The sequence below is a fragment of the Balearica regulorum genome, chromosome 9 (assembly GCF_011004875.1).
Source record: "Balearica regulorum gibbericeps isolate bBalReg1 chromosome 9, bBalReg1.pri, whole genome shotgun sequence".
NCBI classification, from domain to species: Eukaryota; Metazoa; Chordata; class Aves; order Gruiformes; family Gruidae; genus Balearica; species Balearica regulorum.
The window spans coordinates 18,128,714-18,155,177 of NC_046192.1; the positions used below are offsets into that span (position 1 = coordinate 18,128,714).

General features: G+C 43.1%; 1 protein-coding gene across 1 annotated transcript in view; it reads left to right on the forward strand.

The window, feature by feature from the left end:
• DIS3L2 (DIS3 like 3'-5' exoribonuclease 2) overlaps positions 1 to 26,464 on the forward strand; it is a 193,176-nt gene that overhangs the window by 58,796 nt on the left and 107,916 nt on the right. The window contains 4 exon segments of the mRNA XM_075761378.1: positions 1,375 to 1,609; positions 14,395 to 14,501; positions 15,687 to 15,934; positions 22,557 to 22,730. Of these exon segments, the coding sequence (XP_075617493.1) occupies positions 1,375 to 1,609; positions 14,395 to 14,501; positions 15,687 to 15,934; positions 22,557 to 22,730 (764 nt within the window).

Below are 26,464 nucleotides of genomic sequence, written 5' to 3' on the forward strand. Positions count from 1 at the left end.
TATGCTTATTTCTAGTGACTATATCTATCATGTAAAGTATGTTACCAGAAAGGTGTTTTGTTGTTTTGTTTTTTTTTAAATTGCATTTTTTTTAAATGGCCCTTCACTTGCCTTGCTGGTGGTGTGAGTTCCTGCTGTCATGTACTAGGTTAGTGATGCTGAGGACTGGGGACCTTGGAGGAGCATCTCCAGGGAGTTACCTGCCTGGTGAACACCAGCACCAGCTGGAGAGGAGCTCTGTTGCCAGGAGGGCACTGGAATGGAGTCACCCAGTTTCTTTGTGATTTTAATGTTTAATAGGTTATTTCTTACCACAGCTTGAGTGAAACTTAAACACTTTTGAAACTAAAACTTCGATCTAGGTTCCAGGGCCAGGTAAGTGCTTGCAACTCACTGTTGGTTGCATGAAGGATGCTAAAAAAGGCACGTGTATCCAAGGTATGAACCATTTTGATCGTTATAACCTGAGATGGAGCAGTTCCTGCCTTTGTCACATGCAGTGCAGGTCTAGTGTCTACTGCAACAAGTGTTCTTCATGATGGTTTTTTTGGACATGATTACACATGTGGTTTCTCCTCCCCATGTGCCATCGCTGTACTAAAGTGGGGACAGATCTGTAGCAATGGTCAGTTACTTATCTGAATTACCAGTTAGTTAATGGTTAAGTAATTTGTACTCTGAGTTCATTCCTCTTGGTAATTTAATTAGGACAGTTGTATAAGTAACAGCAATAATTGAGTGCCTTTAACATAAAGACTGGAGCCTAAAATAAATGTAAAGCATGGTGTCTTACAGTCCAGTTCCTCCACAGGTTGCAGGGCACAGTGTTCTCTGGTCTGCACTCTTTCAGCCTGTTCCTAATTGTGTGTTGGGGAGCTCTCCCAGAGATGTGCTTAGACATGATCCCAGCGTTCACTGGAACTGTTCGAGTTCTGTGACTTCCCAGGATGATTAGCGTATCTTGGTGAACAATGGTCTGAGTAACTCATTAAATTGTAGTGTATCCTCCTCCCTCTCTGTGCTTACTCCCAACTTCTGGAGAGCCGATTAGACGCTTGGCAGGAACTGTATGGTTATGCTCTAGATACGCTTTGGATACATTATTGTCACAGTTGAGGTATTGCAAAAACCATGTCGTTCCCGTCTTTATCCTGGTGAGGTACCTCTTCTGATTGTGCAATATCCGTGGCTAATTACACAGCAATTGCACTGAGCCACCAGCCACCCACAATTCATTGTCAGCTCCTTGGGGATGCACATGAAAAAGGAAAGATAATGATGTGGTTTTTTTTTTTTTTTTCCTTCAGTCCAGTCATTTAGCTTGCCTCTTTTTTTTTTTTTTTTTTTTTTTTTTTTAATCCCCTGCTCCTTCAGGTAATAAAGCCAGATGGTAGTGACAAAGAAACAGAAGCCACACATGAATCAGATGTCCCTGAGGATATGTTGGGGACTTGTGTTCCTCGAGAGACAGCGAAAGGCGATGCTAAAAGTCCGGATGTCATTATAGAAGCTCAGTTTGATGATAATGATGCAGAGCATGGACAAGACCACTTGCAGGATACGTTGGCTGATGACATTAAGAAACTTTCCCTGGATACCGGTGCAAAGGGTGAGTAGATCAGATTGCTGATTTAAACCTTTATTTGATCAAACTGGTGAAGTATTACTTTGTTGGCTTGCTTTGTTGCAAGATATAAAATACAGGCATAAAAGCTTAATGCCTTATCACTTCTATCCCTTTCCGCTAAACTGCCTTCATAGTTTTGAATGGATATTAAGGACTGGGGTTTATGTAGCTTTGATTGATGCAAAGTAAATCTGTGGAACAGAAGTCACACCTTTGGATTTGCAATTCTCCAGGCTGTCTGGGGACTGCTGGTTGCTGTTTAATTCAAGATGCTGCTGTAGCAGTTTCCTTCATGGCAGTTTGGCTGGCCAATCTACGTGCCTCAGTTTGGGGATAAGAATATATTTCCTTGGGGGCAGTTAGGTTTGTTGCTGTTTTCAAACAGTTGAGTTATGAGCAACTTAAAGATTCGGTCCATTTAAAAAGAAAATTGCACTAAAACCTAAAGCCAATTATGCGATCTGTTTTGAAGGCAAACCTGTTTTATTCTGAATCTGAATTCCATCCAAACCATCAAGTGTTGCTTATGGCAAAATAAAATAGGCTCCCCTGTCCCAAACTATGCTTATGCTGCTCTTTGCATGTCCTTTCTAGTACTAAATCCTTTCCTGAAGAGCTGCGTGTTGAAAGGATTCAGACAATTGGCACATTTAACATGTGCCTTCAGCTGCTGCTGTAAAATTTGCCAGGACAGATACTCTGGTGTGTTCCTGACACATGCCCCAGTTGTCCAGAAAAGATGGCAGTAACTTAGGACATAAGTAGTTGTTAGACTCTGACAAATCTCCGTGGTGGTTGTGAAGCTGTTCTGTTTAATACCTCATGTTTTCCTGAGAGATTGCTTTTGAAGATGCACAGACCTCCGCCTATACTGTTGGTAGACTTCCATTTTTCACACCCATCTTCTAATAAAACTGGAAATAACATTTGAGTGGAAGTGTTGTAGTTTTTACGACAAAACATTGGTTTCACTCATGAACGGAGCTGCCGCCTCACCAGTTCATGATGCTGTTTCCTTCTGGGTACCTTCACTGTCTTTGAGTGACTGCCAAGGTATGTGAACCAACTTCCGTCTTGTTCTGTTACTTTCCAGCATAGGGCTTCAGTTGGGAGTTACTCGTCTTGTCTGCGGATGTTTTATGCAACTAGTTATTAACCCCATCCTTTTTGCAGTCTTGGACACTGTGTTATAGCTGCATGCTGTTGAGCTGCCGCTTTGACTCGGCAATTCTAAATCTCCTAATGTGCTCCTGAGTCACATATTGTGTCTGTTGCCTCTCTGGTTTTGCTTCTGATAGCAATGCCAAATGAAAATTCAGAGAAATGCATTCTTGTTTGACACCAGCATCTAAAATAAATATAGACTTGAGTCAGTATTTTACTTTACGTGTATAACTATGCTTTAGTGTAAAGGCTTGATGAGAGTGACTTTTCTTGGTGCATTGTATTTCCTCGAGATGCTCTGGAGTGACCTGTGTTGGAGGTTATCAAGTTATCTCGTAATATCTGTGCCGTCTGAGTGGTTTTTTGCCATTTAATTCTGTCTTTGGAGAATACTTGTAGGGCAAACGTTAGATCAACTTATTGTCTACACAGTTGAAATCCAACCTACTTTTCCATTGCAGTTGCCTAAGCCAACTGTTTTCTTTTGTTTTCAAGCCCTTTCTATGTTCATCCTTAACAAGCCTTGTGGCTGGTGTGAATGTGCCAGTTAGATTTCTGCTGAGTTTGTATTTTGCTATCACCTCTTTTAATAGTTGCTTCAGCTTCTTTGGCCATATTACCCATATGGATTTTTCTCTAGTTTCTTCTTGCTCTGCTTTTTAATGCCCTGCTTTTTTTATACATATAAAGTTTACGATGCTGCTTTTTCTGAAGGTGTTTTTGAGCAGTTGATGATTGCTTTGGCTTGTTTCCTGTCTTTCATGCAATTTCTCATATCATCACTTATCCAGATTTTAAGTCTTGCCTGGAAAACAGCTATAGTTATTCTAGCATCAGTGATAACTGTCATGAAAAAAAGAAAAGATCCTGCCAAATTCAGTCTTCACAGGTGTGGCTGAAAATGCTTTTTTAAAAGGACCAAACATACACTTTTTCAAGGCAGAACTTAGCTAAGGCCATCCACTGGAATGTGGTACCAGCATCGGGAGGCAGAGTGCTTTGCAGGGTTGACCGTGGTGAGTGGAAGTGCCCTTCCCTGTGTAACATGGACCTCCCCTGCAGGGGCTTCTCAGCTGATGCTGCCCCTTGAACTTCCCTTTCAAGTGAACTGCCCATGAGCCTTTTCTTTTATGTTACATCTCTTTTGCTTGAAACAACTACTGCAGCAAAACAGAGAGGTGGATGGGAGATGAGATCCCATGGGGGGTATTCTTCCTGACCCACCAAAACCAGTGCCTTACTTTCCCTGAGAGCATTGCTTTGTAGGGTTTATTACACAGATGCGTTGCATGCTGTTATGCACAGAAGGAAGCAGGAGAAATAATTTGTGGCCATTGCAATTCTTAAATGAACACTTTTAGTGGGCTTTCTTCTTTTTTTCCCTAACATAGGGAAGGTTGAAGGTTTTGAGCTGGAAAAAGATGGCATCAAGGGCATCATGTTTAATAGTCAAGAAACAGTCTGTCATGTTCTCATGTGCACTTTATGTAGGTATGTGTATGCCTGCATATATGTGTGTGTGTGCATATAAAAAGATCTTTTATATATGAAAGACCTAAACAAAATCCAAACTAAACAAAAAACAAACAAACAAAAAAACCCCGCCCAGATTTCTGGGGGTGAAAAATAACCATAACTACCCTAATTGAATAAAAAGTAAATTTTACTTATTCCGGGGCAAAAAAACAGAGCCATGTTGCTCTAGACACTGCTAGACAATGCTCAAGTCTTTGTGCATATACATAAGCTCTGCAGATTGCTGCCTCTCAGTTGCAAGACAAAAGTTGTCTTTCTGATGGAGGAGTAGAATTACGCAACATCTTTGTTGCTGGCTCATTTGTTCTGCTGCTGGTGGTCAGAATGAACCATGAAGAATAAAAGTAGACGTGTCATTCGAGTAAGAGCATTCTGGGTCATGCTGGGAGTACAGGCTGTTTTGATATCTTTTCTACCCTGGCCTGTGTCCCATCCCTTGTTGTGGCTCTGTTCCTCTTCAGAGCACCAGTCACCCCCTCCACCTCTAGTTACACACTGGGGCAAAGAATTTCGGGTTGGCCCTTGCTGTCAGAAGCTCTGAAGCATGAAACATTATGTATGCTGATTATGGCCCAGATTTGAGTGGACTGAATTTCCCCGAAGTCATTGTACATTGGGTTTTCTATGCCTCTGTGAGGCTTAAAGCAAACTAGTAGAAATTGTTACGCGTGAGGCTGCAGGCTGAGACTCAGATGCTGCAGTTATGAGAGCTGTGCTTCTTGCCTTTCTCTTCCTAAGACCCCAGAAAGGATGGGGTAAGCAAGAGGGAGGTCCACAGAAGTGAAGAGACCATCGCATTCAGCCTAATTCTCAGCCCATGTACTTTCTGAAGGTTCTCATGCTCATAAAAGTGTGTCAGTCTTGCTTTGCTCAAGGATATTTAAATAAAAGTTTATAACTGGAGTCATTATGCCAGAAGCTGTCCTGGTCAAACGAGTTTGCTCTGCTTTTCTGAACTCTTCTTGCAAAGCAGCTCGGTTAAAGATTATCTTCAGAAAAGTCTCTGATCTAGGAAGTGATGAGACATTTTCCTCTCCGGCATGCTGTTCTACACAGAGCAATATCCTGTTCCAAAGTTAGATTTTCTTAATATTAAGCTTTGGTCATTGGAGGTAGGTCTTCCTAGCAAAGTTGGAAATCTCTTTCCTCTTGTGTTTTCAGCTGTATTTCCAAGGTGTAAATATCTCTACATGCTGAACAGACTTTCTCTCTGGTTTTTTTTCTTTACAAATACAGTAAGAATGAGCAGCCTGAAGAAAATTTCTCAGCTCCTTTACTAGTGTCCTTCAAACTCTCTCTGGGGTTTCTATGCCTTGTTGAAATGCAGGCAAAGAACAAGGCAATAGCATCCTGGCACTGGTCTCAACAATATCATGTACACAGAAAATACTAATTCTCTATAGTGCTTGGTACTGATGTGCAAATCCTCTGTTTTACCCTGAGACCTCAACTTATTCTGTGTCTCTGCTATCCAGAGAAGTCATCCACCAGTCAACACAGCCTTTGCCAGGTCTGTAATTCTTTTCCTTAATCCTCATTCACATTGACTACTGCAACAGAGGTAATGTAACTTTTATCACTTAGTATTGAGCTGGAATACATTATTTCTGTGACTTGTCACTGCAGTAGAAGGATTTTCCTTATACTCCATTTCAATATGTAATAAAAACTAGAAACTTCTCTGTATCCTCCCAACCCAGGAAAAGTGCAAAATGTTCTCTACAGAATACTTTACGATGCTGTACCCCCACACAGACTCGTGTGTCACATGAGTTTCATACAAATGTGAGCCGTCTCTTGTTAAATATTGGAATCAGATTACTCTGATAAAGAAACATCAGCAATTGAACAGTAGCAGCTACTTGTACTCTGGAGAATGGCAGCTGTGCTCATAAAAGTGCCTCAGCCTTTCTTTGCGAAAGGATATTCAAATAAAAGTTTGTAAAACTGTGTTACTATGCCAAAGCTATCCTTGTCAAACTAGTTTGCTCAGCTTTTTTCAGCTTTTCTCATGAGAGATCTTACTTTACCAGATACGCAGAGTATCCTGCTTCCCACGGGGTGGCTCTTAGAAGTAATCAAGTTGGTGGACTGGCTGCCCTGGCAGCAATCAGATAGTTGTGTTTGTTCAGGATTTCCACTTAGACCTACGCTTCGGCAAGTCGGTGTTTGTGTGAATGTCCGAAGCTTGCTCACTGCCTTGACGTATTGAAGTTTGAATAGAAATAACTAATTTATAGGCAGAGTAAACTGACAGCTACCTCAGCCAACTGTGTGATGGAAAATTGAATCGAATAGTGGATTGTTAATAGGTAGAGTCAACAGAATTTGGGTTGGAGCTGCTCCTGTGTGTTCAGCGTTGGCCAGGTGGATGCTGGTCGGTCTCTTTTCAAGTCAAATGTGATTCAGTCTCTAATAGCCCTGGTAAATTCAGAAATTATAATCTAAAATTGCTTGATGTCCACACTACTACTGACTGGAGGCTGTTATTGAGTATTTCGGGATTACTTGGCTCAGCACATGGTGGCATTTGGTACGTTCACAGGATGGTTGTGTGATAGCGCATTAAGCCATTCTTTTCTCAGGATGATGCTCTGGAGTCAGTGCTTAGAAAGGTTTTTGAATCCTTCTAGCAAAGGAGAAAAATGTATTTATAATCTAGACTTTAATCTCTGTTTTGCACTTCTGCACCTTCTCATGTGCTTCCGTGCCCTCTCTTGTGCTTTTGTGTGTGCTCTCTCTTCTTTTAAGCTTGAGTTGGTGCCTACCTGCCTTTTGGGTTGTCTTCTGGCACCTGGAGCCCTTCTGCACTTAGCAGTGTCTGATAATGGCATAGGCAGAGTTTAGGGAGATACTACTATTCCTCTCCTTGGCCAGGGCTGGTAGGGAAAGGATGATGGTGACAAGAATCTGGACTGTATGGTGTCCCTCTTGCTCAGGTCCTCCCTTCTTTCAGTTTAGCTGCTGTGAAATCTCTGACAAATTTGGAGCCCACCAACATCACTGGCTGCTGGAAGGAATAAATATTCTTCTTCCTCCTCTTCAGAGGCTCCCTTTCACTCTGAGTGCTTTTACAGAGTCTTCATGCTTCTTTCCTAGCCTGCAGCTTTCTGGAGATGGATCGTCTCCACTGCATAGCTCGAAACATTTCTAGGCCACAGCAGAGTGAAAGCTCACCAGGAAATCTTCTCAGTTACATGGCTTTTAATAGAAATCCTTGAGGTGGAACTGTCAAAAATCAGATCGGTTTCACTCTGCTGAAGCCTGGAAAACCAGCAGAGTAGCTGGAGTCATTTCAGCTGCTTGAGACAGCTCTCTATTAGTTTATCCCAAGTTCATGTTCGCGGGTCTCTGGATCTAGCTTTTTGGTTGTTGCTAAAACTTTTCTTAAATGAGAGTGTAGATTTCTTGAAGAATAAACAGTATAGCAACTTTAAGAAAAATGTTCTGGTACTGAACAAATTGGGCTTTACGGTTGCATTGATTAAATGCTACAGGCTGAATAAGCTCCAGTTATTCTTTTCTTGCACAGCTGAAGCCTGCAATGGAAGTTAATGTTGGGAAAACTTCTTATGCTGTTCTTCCCTAGTAAGTTATCTTGACCCTCAAATGACTTCTTACGGAAGGCAAAAAAATAATTTAAAAAAAAACCAAACTTCTGCACTTGGGTAACAGGAATTAGATTAAGTTCAGCATATTGCCATATGTTCCTGAATTCACCTGTTTCTCCTTTGACTTACAAGTTTAGGTCAAGCAAGTGAGAGGGCACGGTACTGAGAATGAATGGTGGGTGTGAAGATAAACATTTTAGAGTATGATCATTGTTAGCAGTGAGGTTTCCAGGATGAATCAGATTAGGATTCATTCAGCTAACATATTTTCCATGCAATAGTAAAATTGGACACACACACACGTTAGGAACAAACGCACATGCAGGAAGGAAGAACATTAGGCAGATAGGCAAAATGCTCAATGGAAATGTTTTTGTAACATTTCAATTTTACTTGCCATTAATGTAACAAAACTGTATTTATGTAGACTGCAACACTACCTATTTTTTTTTGAGGTTTAATTCTGTTGCAATAAAGTTTCCAACCCCCCTGTTGACTGGCAGCTTCTCAAGGACGTGAGAGGGCCAGGAGGCCTGAGTACCCGTGCTGCCGTCGTAGTAATGTTACGTGGCTACGGAGACAGCTACGATTTGATCTGTTGAGCTAGATGTCAGCTTCCCAAAATGATGTTGAATCTTTGTTGTGGATCAGGCTTGGAGGGTTCTAAGGAAAAGTGACACTCCTGTCACGTCATTCTGCCATCTCCTCCATCCTTCCTTGTGGAGGTAGCTGAATATAAGTAAATAATTACATGCTGGGCTGTGTTGCATGTGTAAGGAAGCCAGCTATACTCACTTCTTCATGTTGCCTTTGCTCTGTGTTATTGCAGATGCTTGTCTCTGCTGTACAGATCCATTATTACACCTTTTCTCTCCCTGAGGGTCTCCTCCCACCTGTGCATCTTCAAAAATCATCTGAATCTCCTGGTCCTCATCTTCAGTGTGCTGTTGGGCATGCAGGTGCATGAGTTCAGGTGTTCAGACACGAACAGCTGCGGCAGGGTGAATCTGCTTAAATGAGCATTAAAGATAAACATCTCTAAGGAAGTTAGTCCTGTTCATTAGACACACAGCTCTGTGATGAGACAACTTGGGAGTGCTGCATGGTTTGGAGCAGCTTTGCTTCTTACCTGCAGAGCCATCTTGCATTGCACGTGGGAGCTGTTAGGCTGATTTTGGACAAGCTGCACATGTTAAATTCTGAAGCTGTTGGCTTAACAGTCTCATCACAGTGAACGACCTGTCTTCCCTCCGTCACAGGTGGAAAGCTCTTTGTGTGGAGATAGAAATATTCACAAAATACTGCTGCTTGCACAATATTTTCCTGAACGAGCCTTCTTATAGCCTGTTTAAAATCAATTCCAGTTTTGGATAGTACCTGGTACCGAGTGAAAAGACTCTTTCCTCCCTGCATTTTGGGTGAGAGGGGATGCTCTTCAGCCTGCTGGGTGAGACTTCAGCAATAGCTCACTTGGACCTCTGTACTGCGGAATCCATGGGGGAGAAGTCTGCCAAGGTCAGGAGAAGCTCAGAGCTCCTACCTCTGTAGGTTGTGAAATAGCTTTGTAGGAACTGAGATCATCCAGCTAGGGACAGATGTTTCTATGAAACCAGATGCCTTTGCTTTGATCCTCAAAAAATTACATTTCGGTTTACTTGGTGAAAGGAGGACCAAGTATGATGTGAACCACTGGTTCCTACCATCAGTTTTGTGTTCTGGAGGAAAAAACCTGTTCTGTGCCAATAAATGTTGGTGACAGAATGTGAAGAGCCCTTGTACTGTTTTCTAAACAACGTGTTTCCTTCTCATTGTCCCGAAAAATGAAAATTGTAACAGAATAGTGTAATCCCGTGCAAATCTGTGCATGCGTTTGAATGTATCACTTTTTGGTTGAAGGGAGTTTTAATTCCCGTGTCTCCTGTGTTGGTGTAGACAGAACTTCCAAAAACACATCCTTTGACACGCAATTCTTGAGATACTTATAATATATTGGTTTGTTTTACACCATTTTCCTTATGCATTTTGTACTAAAAAATAATATGCTGAAAACTGCTTATTGAAGCAGACATCAGAGAACCTAAGTGTTGTTAGTTCATTAGTAAGTAGTAGACTTTGCTACTGAAAGGTTTACAGATGTGTTGGTATCTAAGCATTAAGCTGAAGAGCAGCATTTTCTTTTTTAAAAGCTTCATATCAATAATGCCTTCTGAGGGGATTCTTAGATATGCCCATGGAGAGTAAGCCAAATAACTTCTCAAGTAGATTTTTTTTTTTCCTAGCTGAAGTAGCAAACATTGAACTATTTTTTAAAAAAAAACCAAAACTTGTTTCTTTCCATCCAGAGAGGGAGATTTTTTTTCCAGTGAGTTGTTTTTGAGATCTGAAACTGTGATATATTTTCGTTTGCAAGTGGATATTGCATCTTTAATTGTATTCTTTTTGGACAGAATTGCAAATTTCCACAGTGACCAATGCAAACCTAGTGAAAATAATTTTGGATCTGTCACAAGTAATCAGAATTCTAATCTGATGACTTTTGGTCCACTTTGGCCACCTTTTAATGCCATGGTAATTTAATTGTAAAAGGAAATTTGGGGGGCTTGGAAAAAAAAAGTTTGACCTAGGAATGCCTGTCAGGCAAATCTAAGTGTGTATTGAAGCTGCCTAAACTGATCTCTTACAGAGGGAGGCAAAATCCAAGTGTCCTGGATCTACTTTGTTGGTAATAACATAACTAATTTGAGTTGCTTTTTGTATCTAGTGCCTAATTTTTTTTAAAATAAGACTATTACAGTTTTGGTTTGTCGGATAATCACTGAAAGGAAAACATTGAGATTATAATGCAGTTTCACTGGATCCTAGTTGCTGAAGTGTGTTTTCACTGTAAGATAAGCTTATGAAGTATTGCCCAAGCTAACACAGTAAATCTTTCTCAGAAAACATGTCTTTGCCCAGGGTGGAAATATTGAATGGTCATTGGATAACCACTGCAGTAAAGGGTCAGAATAATTCATTTTTAGTTTGGCAAAATGCAAGGAATTTCTTCCCACCTCCCCTGCTCAAAATCCTGCTTCTCTCACAAGTTAACTCTCCTTTAGGATTGCCTCCGTGGCTCTGCCATGTTGTGGGAGATGTTCGTGTCTCCCAGCTCAGATCTTCTAGACCACCAGACTCCAGTGGGGCCTCGATACCTCTCATCTTCACCTGCCCACCCATCAAGTTCCAGTTTCACTGGAGGGAAGAGGGATGTGGAATGCAAGGCAGGGGCTGTCAGAAATGTATTCAGGGGACTTGGGTACCAGACCCTTATGGCAGTTTATCACTGTCCTTGTTGAGACTGAGATTTTTGTGCAGAAAGTTCACAACTGAGCGAGGTGGACGCTGGATCTGGGTAGTTGTCCTTTCTGAGCAGAGAGGTTTGTCTCATTGCTGGTGCTCTGCTGTTGTAGACCTCCAAACACTAGATGCAGCCCTGATCCTGACAGAATTTTGACTTCAGAAGGAGCAGCTACAACCTACAGAGAAGTCCACATCTCTTGGCCCCAAGAGTACAGAGTTCCTTGTGTGTCGTCTTGCCTGTCTTGTTTCAGAAGTGTTGCCCATCAGTCAATGTATGTGATGACCTTTTAGATACTGAAGTTGATGAAGGAAGATGGGTAGGAATAAGTAGATGGCTGGGGTTTGCCACCTCCTTTCTTTCTGTTGATGGTGTAGTTGTAGATCCCAGCCTCTGTCTGCTGGAATCTCTAAGATTTTTTGGGGAGGGATACTGAAACTGGAGGGACCCCTGATGAAGAAGGAACTGTCCAGCCAGCCCTGATTGATGCTGGTTGTGAAGGAAAACAGCAGGTTCTACCATGTGCCACATGAGAATTTAGATGCTTTCTGGTACCTGTACTGGGTTTGCATGGGGCACAGTTTCAGCAGCGCGGGGGGAAATGCCCTGACCCTGCATCATCTTCATCTCAAGCAAAGGAAGGCCTGGTCACCCATCTGCTGTCACCCCATGACAACTCCCTCCTGGTGCTTCTGTGCTTTTTTGGAAGTGTGTGTGTGATACCTCCCAAGGACACCACTGCTGGCTCCTTTTTTGACAGGGAAAGCTACTTCCGTGAAAAAATGCGAGCGACTTTTTAGAGACATGAGAGCTGGAAGGAGGACTGGAAAGGCGGCAAGTGCTCACAGGGGCATGTTCCTCTTCTCATTCTTGCCTGCTGTGCCTTGAGTCGGCACTGTCATTCTGTTGTGCTGGGAAAGTAGCAAGTGCAGCTCTTGCTTTTTTTTTTCCTCAAACACGTTTAGATCTGGTTTCTCTTCCAACCAGTATGTGCTGTTATGTGAGGGAGTGTTCACTCCAGTAAAGCCCTGGGCTTGTGGCAGGTGTGCCTGGGCACATGGCCTTTGGAAGGCTACCAACCTCCCCTCTGCCCCTGCCAGTGTTTCTTTGTTCTAGCTGTCTTTGTTCGTCCTGTTCTTTGTCCTAGCTGTCTTTATTGTTGGCACACCATAAACCCATGATTGTTAACCGATGGCTTGAAAATTTGTAAGAAAATAAAATGGCTCCTTGCTTTTATTCCTTACTGATTGTCTGATATGACCTTTAGCTGGCAAAGATCTGAGAGGAGGTAAGCAAATGAGGTGTGTAACTTGGGTATCCCCACTTTTTCAACTATTTATAATGAATGTGAGCAATTTTTTTCCCCAACTTGTTTGTCACCATGTAACTCTGAGTAGTTTTATCCCTTAGTAACCCTGATTTTGGCAAATCTGAGTTCATTTCAGTGGGAGAAGTGAAAGAGATATGGATTTGCTGCTACTACTACTGCCACTTTTTTTAGGACAGTAGATTTTTATTTAAACCCTTGAATATCTGTCTCTTCTCTCAGCCTTGCAAGCAAGTCAGTAAAGATAAACTAAAATTAAAGTCACTTAGATTCTTCCAAAAAAGATGATCTCTGGGGAGACGTGAAGTCTGAGGAGCTTTGTATCAGAAGGCAAACTGGGGATAATTAGCGGCATATGAGAACCAGAGTTTGTCATTAGAGCGATCGCTGTCATTGTCAGACGACCGCTGGGGTAATGTTGCCCGAAGGCAACCCGGGCTGTCCGCAGCGGCATGACCATCTGTGAACGTGCCCCTGTGATGGTGGTGCACAGCCGTTCCCCTCGGGGCAAGCTGCTCCCCCACTGTCACCCCAGCTCCCCCTGTGCGTCTCCCCTGGTGCCCTGGCACTTGCTCAGCGCTGCTGGCAGCTGCAGCCTCCCCTCCCGTGGCCCGGCCCCCTTCATCCGTCATGTCACCAGCAGCCTCCATCGAGGGTCCCCGTGGGACAGATGGGTGTCATCTGTGGGCCAGGGTCTGTGTGTCACCACTGTTCTCCTGGAGGCTTTCTGGCGTGCGTGAGCGCCATTGGCCTGCTGGAGAACAATCTTCAGTGAAACGTTGCTTTATCTCATGTCTTCTAAGGGAAACAGTGACAGCTGTGTCCCTTGGAACTTGCAGTCAGTGCCACAATCTCTCTTTAAGAAAGCAAAATTTCTTTTGAACGCTCAGAGCTTGATTTTACACATGTGCTTGAGATGGATGTGATTGCCATACAAGTGGAAAAAGGCATCCATCCTCCATGAGCCCTCTGGAGAAAAGCGTGTGGATGTTTCCATCTGAAAAACGCTGTCAGAGCAGTAACCACAGGCTCTCAGCAGGGTACAGCTCAAGAGGGGACCGGTCCCAGCCTTCTCCATGGCAAAGATGACTTTGGATGTTTGTAAATGCTAAACGCATTCGGTGTGCCAGCCACCTATAGCAGATACTTTCAAATTCAGACACTTGGATATTTGAAAATTGCAAGCTAGAAATTACTTGACTGTTGATTTAAATATTCTTGGTATCTGGTGAAGTGATTTCAGGGGGAGGGAGCTGTTTGTCATATATAGCAATTACTTTCATTAGACTTTTTCATAATCCTGGTCCGCAGCTGAAGAGTGTCAGCTTAGTAGATATGGTTTTGAAGATAAACATGCATTTTATAACCTTTTATAATGTTTTTAAAGAAAATTAAATGAATGTATGTACTTAAAGGACTACTTATACAATGTTAATGACTTCAACTAAGAAATGCCAGGAAATTAATGTAGTTCTTAATATTTAAAAAACAGAATGTGTTTTCCACCATTTTGTTTATTACGGCTGGCATAATTCTACTTGTAAAGTTGGGATTTATTTCGATTTTTGTTGTTTTTCAGCAGGTCTGCATGAGAAGTGAACATGTATCTGTTCTCTGTGGTAGCCTGAAGAAATAATAATTGCTTCATGCTTGGCTATTCTAGCACTTGAGAGATCTTTTTCCTTTCAAATAAGCTTGCTACATTCACTTTGTATTGTAGTTTACAGCAAAGACCCGATATGAATTAGTCATGGCAATGTGCTACAGTAACTGTTGTGTTTGTTTGATGCAGCGAAGGCTGTTGGGATCACTGGAGCGCACAGAACAAAGCAAGACGATGGACCCAAGGTGAATGATCCCAGGCTCCTCCCAGATAAGTTTCTTCAAAGGACAGCCAAGGTAACTCCATGGAGAGCAACAAGTGAGCACGTGTGCACTCCCAAAGGCTGAAGCAGACCAGCCCTGGCCTCCCTGCAGTCTCCATCTGTTGATCTTTGAATCTCACTCCCCATTTCAAAGAGAGTAATTGTCCGATCTGATAAAAATCAAGTGTCTTGTTATTTTTACCAATTACCCTAGTTTAAATTCCCTTTGTTTGTTACGCAAAATTACTTAGCAAGATTGAGAAAAAAGATTGGATACTAATATGAGCATCAGGATATCCAAAGTTGTCAGAATTAATTCTTACAGACTTTGGAAAGGCTGTTAGTGCTGTTGGTTCAAGATTTGAATCAACCTCTGAATGTTAAGAGACCAGAAAAGGACTACTGGGTCAGGTCTCTTCCACGTCTTGTGCTTTCCTTTGCAGCCTCTGATTCTGGTCCCTCTTTGGGCTGGGCTGCCCTCTGGTCCCATCCAGCGTGGCAATTCAGCGCTCAGAATTGCACAGAGGTGCAGCTCCCGAAACCTTCTGGAAGGACTCTTCTGTATAAGCTTAGGAAATCGGCTATAATATTTCTGTTATCCAGTGATTTATTATGGTCTACAAAAATATAGCCTGGATGAACACCTCTCTGGAACAATTATTTAGTGATATTGTAATTTATTATTCTTTTCAAAGCCGTCTTGTATAAAGGTAAAATAACCCCTAACTTCAGAAAGCACAGAGAGGAGGAGAGAACTGCCAAATTCCCCACAGCACATCCTTTCCTGTGGTTAGTGTTGGATCCGCCAGCGGCACCGTTTTTGGACTGGCCTGTTCTGTGCTGAATGTCGAAATCACAGGCCGAGGATACAAATGAAAGATTTTACAGGAGTTGCTTGTATGTTGTGGCTAATTCCCTGCATTTGGAAGCATCTGCTTCTTGTCTGGTTTTGTTCTGTAATCAAGAAAATTGCTGTAGAGCTAGCACTTGGAAGGCACTTAGCTCTTCTATAGCCATGAGCAAGATGGCAAGGAAAATACATTGTAACTAGGTACTTGGTTAAAAAATGCACACACACATATATACACATGCAGAGAAAACATGATATAGGCCTTGTGATTTTTCCAGATATTCTGCTAAGCCTCTGTGTATCCCTATTCTGTTAAAGAAAATAAGTTTCTCTGAAGGTTTTAACTGTAGAAACCTTTGCCTCTTCCAGGTGGTCTATATTTTGGAAAAGAAGCATTCCCGAGCAGCTACGGGCTTCATCAAGCTTCTGGCGGACAAGAACAGTGAGCTCTTCAGGAGATGTGCCATGTTCTCACCTGTGGACCACAGAGTGCCCAGGGCCTATGTGTCCTTGGCTGATTGCCCTCCAGACTTTGTGACCAGGCCTGAGGACTATTCAAATATGCTCTTCATCTGTCGCATAGTGGACTGGAAAGACGACAGCAACTTTGCAACAGGGTATGTGGCTGCCATTGGAAGTGGAGATGACTGAGATTTCTAGTTGGAGTTCTTGGTTTTGCTTAGTTTGATACATGTGATAGACATAGGAATCTGTTAACAAGATACTTGTATCCCTCTGATATTTGGTGGATAAACTGTGACAAGGCTAAGCATAGCTCATTGCTAGTTAATCTCATGGCTACAAAATGGTAGCTTCTTTTGGTGCTTGCTTCAGTGTGCTGGAACATCACAGCGTTAATGAGCGTACAGTCTTTGCTTGAAAGAGCTTGCAGTCTAGAGGGAACACACATGGGTACTTAGTTTGACTGGCACAAGCACTGTAGGGTGCTGGCAGCCTTTCCATCCTTCCTCCCTTTGTTTAAGAAGAGTACAAAGTGTGTAGTCATTTCACTTCTGCTAGAGGAGGAGGATCAGTAGCTGTGAAGCTCATCTTTGGTTTTTAAGCCTTTACTGATAAGAAGTAGAAAAAAGTCATGATTTTTGTGCTTTTAAATTTGCATTGCTTCAAGGAAGGATACTAGAAATCAAGAGAAGAATCATTCACTCCTGAAGCAGATGAGAAGGGTGTTGCACTCGGTGTTTTTCAGGAGGCAATGTAAAGCCGTTGCTGTCCAAAGTTCAAATTGCAGGCACCACTGTGAAGGAGGAGATTTTAAGCCTACTCAAATGGCCTATGCTGGACTGGATCTAGATTGCAAGTTAATTTTGCTTCTCCTTGAGGAAGGTTGTGTCATTTTCAGCGTTTTCACTCTTTCTTGGCTATAGCTGCAGTGTGCCAAGCGCCTACCTGGAGTGGCCGCACTGTTTCCTATCAAGTGGATCTCAGTAAGAAATGGTGGGCATTGATGCATCCATTCGTTATCTTGGCAAAAACTGAATAGTCCTGGTTTAGTTGGCGATCCAAAGTAGATAACTGACCTATGGCAATGCAGTGGTCAAATTTTATAGGTGATGGAGATCTTCCCCTTGCAAAGCTGTTCCGATAGGGCAGCACAACTGACATATGGTCTCAGCATCGTAGTTTTTGGAGTCCTCAGCTCAAACTAGTGGTAAAGCTTAAAACTTGCATAGAACTTTATTTTTTTTCTAAGAGTAAGTATGTTGGCACAGATCTATCAGCCCTAGAACTAAAAGTAAACTAAACCGAAGTCTGTGTTTCCCTGAGTTTAAGTTCTTTATCACTTGTGGCTGCTTTGTGTGCCCAGTAATAGAAAGTTTCACGTGTACTCCTGGAGAACCACATGAGATGTTAAGTCACTCAGTATTTCCTAGCTAAACTGCAGTGCATAAACTGAAGTGGGCTCCCTTTGTGCCCCACTTAACTAGGGGCTGGCTGTGCTGTGAACTTCACTATGACTAAGTTTCTTATTGGCAGAGTTTTTCTATGTCGTCTCTGACTCCAACAGAGAAAAGGCTGGAGGGTGATTGTACTGCTTGGCTTCTTGTCACAGACAACCCCCCTTTTCAGCAGAAAAGGTGGAAATTAGGAGGATGGGCTAATGTCTTTTTTCATTGGCTGATATGTGTGTGTCTAATCCGTGCTTCTGACAACACTGTATATTCTCATCTGGCTGTTTTGGTAGTTTCCAAGATGTAAAGGGTGTTGTCAGGAAAGAAAATGTCCATGATTGTCTTTATACATAGCCATTTCCTCTGGGACTTGGTTGCACTTCACTAAGTGCCTTGTGGAGATGGGAGCATAAAACCTTGGTGACCCATTTTGTTTTTAACTATAAATACATGCTTGTTTAAACACTGAAAGGCAAGGAAACCTTGAAGGCCCCAAAAGTTCCTGTTTGCTTTTGAGCTGGCTTATAAGCTTGTTTCTAAGCTGTGTTGCTAGTCGTGGCCCACCAGAAAGACAAGAGCAGGTGATCTGCAGCTCATTGCGTGCTTGGTTTTCTGAACTTTCTTGTGCACCCCTTAGTTCTCCCACAGACTTCTTGATACCCCTTTGGCGGAACCACCATGGTTCGGAAGGTCCCTGGACTAAAGAGCCTGTAGGTCATCACTCTGCACCATCTAAGTCTGCTGGAAGTACGACAAGGGAAACTCCCTCCATAGTTGGCAGTCATTTCCCCGGATGCCTTGGGTGTTTCCAGGTACTCTCCATCCTGCAACTGAACTCCCTCAAGCTGGTCATGCACCTTCCTCAGCTTTTCTTTTCCCTTGGGAAGTTCAAGCACAATTCACAGAATATTCTGGTCTTCACAGTGACCGTGTGTGGCTGGAGCAGCGGGATGCTCTGGCCAAGAGTTTGGCGGTGGCACTGGCCATCCAGGGTGGTCACCTGCACAGGGGCAACCTGACAGTCCCTGAGGTCCCCTTGGGGATGGGGGTGCGTTTCTGTGTCGTGATTGCCACCTGGTGGTCACCAGTGAGACGCTGTCCCCTCTGAAGGCCACCCTGTGACCCCAACTGCCCCGGGAATGAGCAGGGAGGAACCAACGGTCCACGTCCTGCTGGCGATGCCCTGCGTGTGTGCTGCTCTGCTCCCTCCTGCGTGTCAAGTGAATTTACCATGACAGTGAAATGCCATTTAGCTGTACCTGCTTCAGGTAGCACATAAAGCAAAATAACTCCAAAATATTCTCCTTTTCCAGATAAGTATTACAAGTACTGTCATGTACGGTTATTTTTTGGGGACCTTTACTCAATGTTGGAGTCTAAGGTTGTTTAGAAAATCCATCCAGATGTCTCCACATTTTTGGAGGCAGAGTCTTTTTTTTTTTGCCCCTACATATGATGATGGATAAGACTATTAAAAAACAAGTTAGTAGTAAAATGTCAAATCACTGACTCCCTCTGTGGTATACAGGGCTTGTGGCTCTTCTAGGTGTCTGTCAAGGTGACAAGATTTTTCACGGCATTTGCAATAAAATAAAACGTGGGATGTTCTTTCACTTGATGGTCTTTCCAAAGCCATCCAAGTGGCTTGAATTCCTTTCATCTCTGGCATTTTATTCTGTTTTTTTTTAATTCAAAAATGTATTTGATGTGAGGGGAAATGACTAGATACCTTGGGTAGCTCACTCTAAGGCTTGAGGGAAGGTCTGATCCCCAAGCAGTGTAGCTTGTTGGAAGAACACCTCCTTGCAGATGTGACTGTCTCTCGGGAAAGCTGTGTTCCCTTGGCACAGCTAACCACTGTACTGCTCTGAAGCATGGGATGTCCCCACCTTCATGGTGAGCACTGTGCTGCTCCTGTGCTTTGATGGTGGGTGGCCTGGCAGCTGAAAGGAAGCAGCTCCATGGTCAGAGTGGGGCTGGACTGCGCTCTCAGGTGCTGGTGGTTCCTGTGACACAGCTCTGTCTCTGTGACACTCAGCCATGCAGACATCTCGCCATCTCCACTGGGACCTTTGGGCTTTATCATGCCTGTGCAGCTCTGCCTGCGAGCTCTGGGTAATGGGAGCAGCTGGCTGGCCTTTCTTGCTGTCCCCTCTCCTGCTGCTGTACAAGCTTCCTCTAGAAGCGGTGGCTTATTGATGTGTAGGATGTTTTCCTGCTGCTGAAAGAAACCCTCTGTGTAGGGTGACTGTGGGCAAGTCTGCTCCAGGGGAGACTGAGTAAGGTTGTTAAGTCCCTGTGAAAGTTACTCCCATTTGGGAGCCTGACCGGCTTTCCAAAGGAAACAAGCCTTATGTAATTACACTTTGTCTTTTTGGAGAGTTCTTATCGTATAACCTTTGAACATGTTGGCCAGTTTCAGCTGTAAGCCTGAGGAGCGGAGAGGGCTGGAATGTTTGTGGAAATGAGTGGCCAAATAGATGCGATAGTGTCACCACGCAGGGGAAGGTGGCAGCATGAGTGTGGCTCTGCGCCAGGCGCACACGCATGGGAGGCCAAGCTCCATGAGTCTGCAGCTCGGAGCAGAGAGATCTTGCAGCTATGGCTGTTTTGAAGGAATACCCTGCGCTGCCCAGCGCCCCGACCATGGTAGGTTCCCATCAGTGCATGCTGCCACTGCCTCTGACATCAGCAACCTTCCAGCATGCTCTAATGCTCCCCCATCAACATCACAGTAAAGAAATATTCACCTCTGTAACCATTATATTTTATTTTTTTTTTACCTTTTAACATTTAAAAAAGAGAGATACATGAAAGCCTGGGGTGTCACAGACACCGTGACTCCTTGGGAGCGAACGTCTGACTGCTGCTGGGCCCTGTGCCTGTTGTTGTTTATAAGCCTCTTGAACTATTCTTGCTACCCTTGGTGGCCGCGGAGCCCCATGAGTGATTTTAGAACCTGGCTGTTATTCCAGGGCCATTGGTGATCCTATATGCGTTACCTTTGATCACATGCTGTCCTGTCAGATTTTGCTCTGATGCAAGTCATCGTGTCTGCGTGACTGTAACATGGCCCCAATTAAAGTCAGTTGTACACTTTTTATTTCAAGGTACTTGGGAAATGTTCCCTGGAACGCTGTAAATCAAATGTTAATTACTATTAAAAAAAAATATTAGTCCTATATCAAACCTCTGGGTAAACCCTTTACAGTTCATAATCTAATTTAAGTAAACGGATCAAGAGAACATGGGTTTCAAGACTGAGCTGGAAAGCATTCAGAGGCATTCAGAGGTGCCTTCCATGACTTGTCGTGCAGACATCCAGCCGCCCTCCTAGTGCACTTCCCAGCTCTGGAGCACCTGAGACTCAAGCCCTTGCCATTTCTTTTTGGTAGGGCAACATGTCCTCTCTCTTCCTCTTTTTTTTTTTTTTCCCATCCAATCCATCCTTGGTGGTGCTGGTGGGCCTGCGGACCCTTGGGCTCGTCCTTGCTCAATCTCCCAGCTCTGCATGAGACATTGGAAATGAAGTGGTGATTTCTCTGGTTTATTGTTTTTGCTGAGAGAGAGGAAGATAAAACTGATGCCTCGTTTATTTACATTAAAATAAGGATCAGGCTGGGATCAAGCTGCAGGAACAGAGAATTCAGCCTCCATGCCAAATGCGCACGTATTTCTGCCATACAGTTTGTACATAAAATTGAAACAATGGAAGGAAATATCTTTTATCCTTGTTTTCATTTTTATTTTAAAGCTAGGCAATGTGAACTCTACGATTTACCACACCGCGAAGCGCGCAATCCTTTCCAGCGTACTACACAATGTGACAGGTTTATTACGCAGCCCTTCCCGTTGTGAGGAGAGAGAGCTTTGCTCCCATAAAGAAGATGGGCTTGCTTGTGCTGCATGGATGGGGTTTGTTCTCTGGGTTTATGGCACATTTGAAGCCCTGAGAGCATCTTGCTCATCCAAATGACAAGTGCACTGTTTTGGCCCCAATTTAGGAAAGTAATTAGTGCCTGTTTTCACTCATTGGAATTAAAGCAGAAGGATCAATATAATGATTGTGTATTTTATGCAGTGGAAAAACACTTATTAGAGTGGCTGTTTTTTGCACTTGTTATTACCCCTCTCTTTTGTGTCATATTTTGATGGATTTGCCTTAATTTCAGTCAGGATCATTATCTCTATTGGCTGTAATGTCCCATTTGCCCTAATGGCAGTATATTAAAAAAAAAAATAAAATTTATCTCTGTGTACTGTAGAGCAATCTGGGGGTGAGAAAGGGGACAAGGGGAGCCAACATGAGACATAGGTTCTCATGTAGTATTTGTAACCAAGTAGGGAGGGAACAAATGTCCCACTTCTTTGGAGTCCCAATTTGCTTGTTGTGTCCAGAACCGAACTCGTTTGACACCAGAGCGCTCAGACAAACGTGTGCTGGGGTTTGCACTGGAGCAGATGGAAACTTTCTCTAAGCATAATAGAGCAGCAGCCTCATCCGCACATGTGCAGAATACTTCATCAAAGACTATTAGCATGTGGGGGGCAGTTTCCCCTGTCTGACTTGCTTCTAGATCGTTGGCTCCTCTCCAGTTGGCTCCTGGTTTAGAGGCTTCTGCTTAGTAAGGAGAGGAGGGACAAACTACTGGGAATGTTTCGGTCCCAGAAAGAGCCTGGAAAATGATTGGAAAAGACAATATGTGGGCATGTCTGTGTGTGCAACTCCTGTAAGGAAGGCAGTAAAGGTTCCTCACACCCTATCATGTCTTCATAGGGCATCAGTTTGCCCAGGCAGAGAGGTGTATCCTTTGGGATGGAGAGCAGTGTGCTGAGCTCCCTGGGAGCTGTCTTCTGCAGAGCTGTCTGGGATTTGGTGGGAACCTGTTCTCCATTTCAGATAGTGGGGAGTGAGTCATGTTTTTCAGCAGTGAGGAGAGGAAGGAGGATCTCAAGGGAACCAGCTGTGTGTAAAGCTAGAGCTGCCTGTGTGGAGGGCTGTGCTTTTCTTATCCCTGCTGGATGTATTTTTTTTTTCTAAAATGTGACACTTTCTTACGTCTGCAAAAACCTAATAATATGAAATGTCTCCTTAAAATCAGATACACAAGACAGTCCAGAGTACTGTCTGACTAATGTTTTGCATCTTCAGCAGACATAAGTCATGGTATGGTCTGAATTCCTGCAAAGTCCTGTGCCAAAACTCAGGGAGAAGCGGATGGGTGAAAGAGTACGTCTGAGGGCTCAGCAGCCTCTTGCAGGGACAGTAACAACGTGACAGTACTAATTACACACTTAAAAAAAAGTGTCCTTTTCTTTCTTTCTGCAGGCAGTTGGCCAAAAGTCTTGGGCAGGCTGGGGAGATCGAGCCGGAAACGGAAGGGATCCTGATGGAGTACGGTGTAGATTTCTCTGACTTTTCCCCTGAAGCCCTGGAATGTCTTCCCCAGAGCCTGCCCTGGGTTATCTCACCAGGAGAGCTGGCCAAAAGAAGAGATTTAAGGTAACGACAAAAAACACGATCTGACTCTCTTTCTTGGGTTGTTGCAGGGTCGTATTATTTTGTTTTGCTTTCATCATGCTTTGAAAAGGCACTGACTTTGTTACATGTACTGTATTACACATTGTCTGCGCTAGCATGGAAAGAAACTGTTTTTGAAAGTACCTACAAACCCAGAAGATCAGTTATTTGGAGAAGTATTTTGTGAGTCAAAGAGGCTTTTTCTCAAAAGAACTATTGAAAACTGAAAATTTGGTGTTTGGCACCTAATCTGAAAGCTTTATGTTTTTGTCTGGAATGTATTACGTATTTTAGTGGTAGTTTTATAGCAGAGATTTTCTGAATGCCTGGCAGATCAAATGATCTTGGACATTGTTACTTTGAAACTTAAGCACAGGTAGAGACTGTCCTGTGTTTTCCTGTCTAGTCTCAACATTCTTCTCTGTTTTGAAGAACCGGTGTCATATGGAGTTTATGACGGCTCTTGATCAGGTTAGCAGCTGGCAAATGCAGTCCTTCCCTGCGGCCCAGCAACTTTGTGCTGTCCACCTACTTCACATTACCCATCCCTGTAACTTAGTGATGCTCCCACCAGCTTTTGGGACCTCCACAGTCTCTTGGGTGGTAGATAATGGCGTTGCTGGTCTACCCAAAACTAGTGGATTTGCTACGCTTCCAAGTGTCAGGTTTCAGAGACATCTTTACTAGAAAAGGTTTAAAGACAAAAGAAAAGTAATTTGTTTAGAACCTCACTTTGCAATAAAGGAAGATGCAAGAAATCGAAACAATAAATGCATTACTAAGATGATACAGTGTGTTCCACTCCCATCCTTGCTTATACTGGAGCATCCTGTCTCAGCTGGCAGATACATCGCTTTCTTGCATATTGCTGAGGTGAAACAGCCCCGTGAGCCTGATGCCTCAAGACACTGCACTGGCACAAGCACCTGCATATATGTAGCAAGCTCCTCTCCCTCTTAGTTTGTCTGTGTTACTGGCATGGACTGTTAGCAAATTGAGTGTATAAACTGATATGCTGCAGCCATTTGCATCTGTACCTGGACTCCAGATGTTACTTTGGACCTAATCCTGCACTGTAGCTTGCACCCCCCTTACTGCTTCAGCTTTACTGGGTTGCCATTGCCATACAATGGAATAAATCAGGGGAGAATCACACTCCTGATTGACTAGTGGTAACACTCAGATACCAGATCCAGACTAGGCTGCAAGTAGTTTAAAAAAAAATAAAATAAAAAAATACTGAAAGCTGCAGTTCGGAAGTCACTGGAAAGTGCTTATTTTTATATTCTTGACTACAGTAGCGTTCTCTGCTTTTTCTGACCAAGTTCTTTCAAGCAAATAAAGAGCTTGACTTGTCTCCAGTCAGACAATCAGTTTTGGAAACAAATTCCAAGTGCATTTCTTGTTTTTGTTGCTGAATTATTACACTGGGACTTATCAAGGTGATAACAGTTTTGCAGTTAAGCCATTTAAATCCCTCTCTGCCCCTTCTCGACCACAGTGCACACTACAAAGTAGATTTCCTTTTGATCCTCTCAAATATAAACATTTAACAGTCAAGGTTTTTAAGACAATTATTTGAGCTTAATTTACTAATCCTTTTAATGTCAGCTGCCACACCGCTGACTAACTGGTCTGTGGTCTAAACACATATGGAGATAACATGAGACTGCAAGCTGTGGAAAGTAAAATACAGATGAATCTTCTTTTTTGTTTCCTCACAGTGAGAGGGTTGTCTACCCAGGAAAAGATGAGTTTTATTAGTAAATGTAGCATGAGTTGTGGCTGAGCGGGGGCCTGCAGTTGGAGACCTGGCCGCCATCTCTTTTGGTCTTGCCCATCAGACCTTGAGAGACTGTTCTTGACAGGTCCCAGGGTGGCTTGGTTTTAACGTGGTGTTAAATATTAGCTTTCATATTGTCAGCAGTAAGTGTATTGTGGTGTGCAGCGTGGTATGAATAGCTAGTGCGCGCTGGCCCAGGCTGGCATCCAGAGGAAAACACCTGAACCTGGGTATCTGGTCTGGGCGGGAGTTGTGCCTTATTTTCCAGGGGAGCTCACACGTCTTCAATGGCACCTGCCTCTGTGAGTGCCCCTCTTTGCTGCACCTTGTGCATGTTGATCTGTCAGGGTCCCCAGATACTGTACAGTACTCTGAGAGTACAATATAAGATAAATTACAGTGAAACAAAGGCTCAGCTTTCCTCCTGAAACAGACATGTTAACACTTCTAAATAGCTCATCCTAATTCAGTTTACACATTGCTCACCTGACGAGAGTAAGCATAAATTAGAGTTTGGCTTAAAAATACTTTCATCTGTAGTAAATCCTCTCCAGTAACACAGAGCTATAAATTTTCTAGGGTCGTGCATTCACCCTTTGGGGTTTGGAAATGAGACCTCAAAGTCTTGGGTTTCGTCTTCCTGAGATAACTTTTCCTTGTTTCCTTTCACCATGGGAAATGACCCTTTTCTCCTCGAAAGGTAACCTGTGTTCTGCTAACCAGTGTCTCGAGTGTGGTCGGGTCTGTTTGTGAGTCAGTGTATAGAGCACGGAGGTAGAGGTTCTGCACCAGAGGCATTTGTGAGTGTGGTTTTAGATGAAAGTGAGACAATGTGTTTCACCAAGCTGCTGAGGCTGGGCAAGGGGAGGGAAGGATATTTTGTCCATGCCATCTTGTAAATATGTTCCTTGATCTTCCTGCAAGTCTTTCAGTTTTACAGGAAGCCTGTTCTTGCCATGCACAGTCTGTTTGGATAGCAACTGTGATCTCACCTACATAGCCTGTGCAGAATTGCTTCCAAGAGATCTTTTTTTTCCTCATTTCTCCAGCAATGGCTCACAAAGAAAGGTTTACATAATATTTTAATATTACTTAAGGCAGAAAAGATCCAAACCTCGTGGATGGCTTTGAAATCTTTTAACTGATTTAACTCTCTGCTCTGCCACTAGTGCACAGTTTTGCCACGGACACCTGCTTTTTACCTGCATGGGTTTATCTATTTGTATAGATAGTATATAGGGAAGTATTTCACAGGCACTTCCAGCTGACTTGTTTGTAAAGAGCACCAAAAACTTCTAATGAAAAGCACTAGGCAAGTATTAGGTATTGGCATTGTGTACTGCAGTTGTGTTTTATAGAGAGCATGAAATTTCATAAAATATCAGAACAGTGTGGTTCAGGAAACCTCCCTTCCAGCGACTTTAAATGTGATAATACAGATAGGACCAGAGTTCTCATTTTATTATTCAGGTTGACTGGAATTGGTATTTTTTCATTAGAAGTTAGAGAAGTGTTTAGTTTCTGCTTTTAGAGAAACATTGGAGGACCATTGTCATAGAGACAAATTTTGGTGGGTGCAAAGTTTCAACCATTTTCCGGTCTATTCTGGTGTTTCAACATGTAATTTTCATTTCCTTGTTTGCTTTGCATTGCACTTAGTGTTTCAGTGGTGTGGGACAAAATATAGCCCCTGAACAGAAGTGGGGTCAGTGCAAAGGAGGAAATGCAAATTTCAGAGGGGGGTGCAGGAGACGGGGGCTGGAGGAGCCATTTGAAGAGGTGTTGCCAGGAATCCGAGGAACCCAAAAGCTATTTCTAAGACTCATTCCAAATGTTTCTAATTTCATTCATATCTTTTTTGTTTCCTTTACTGCTTAACTGGGACAAGAAATTAAAGCCAGGAAAGTCCGATCATAGTGGGAAACAAAAACTT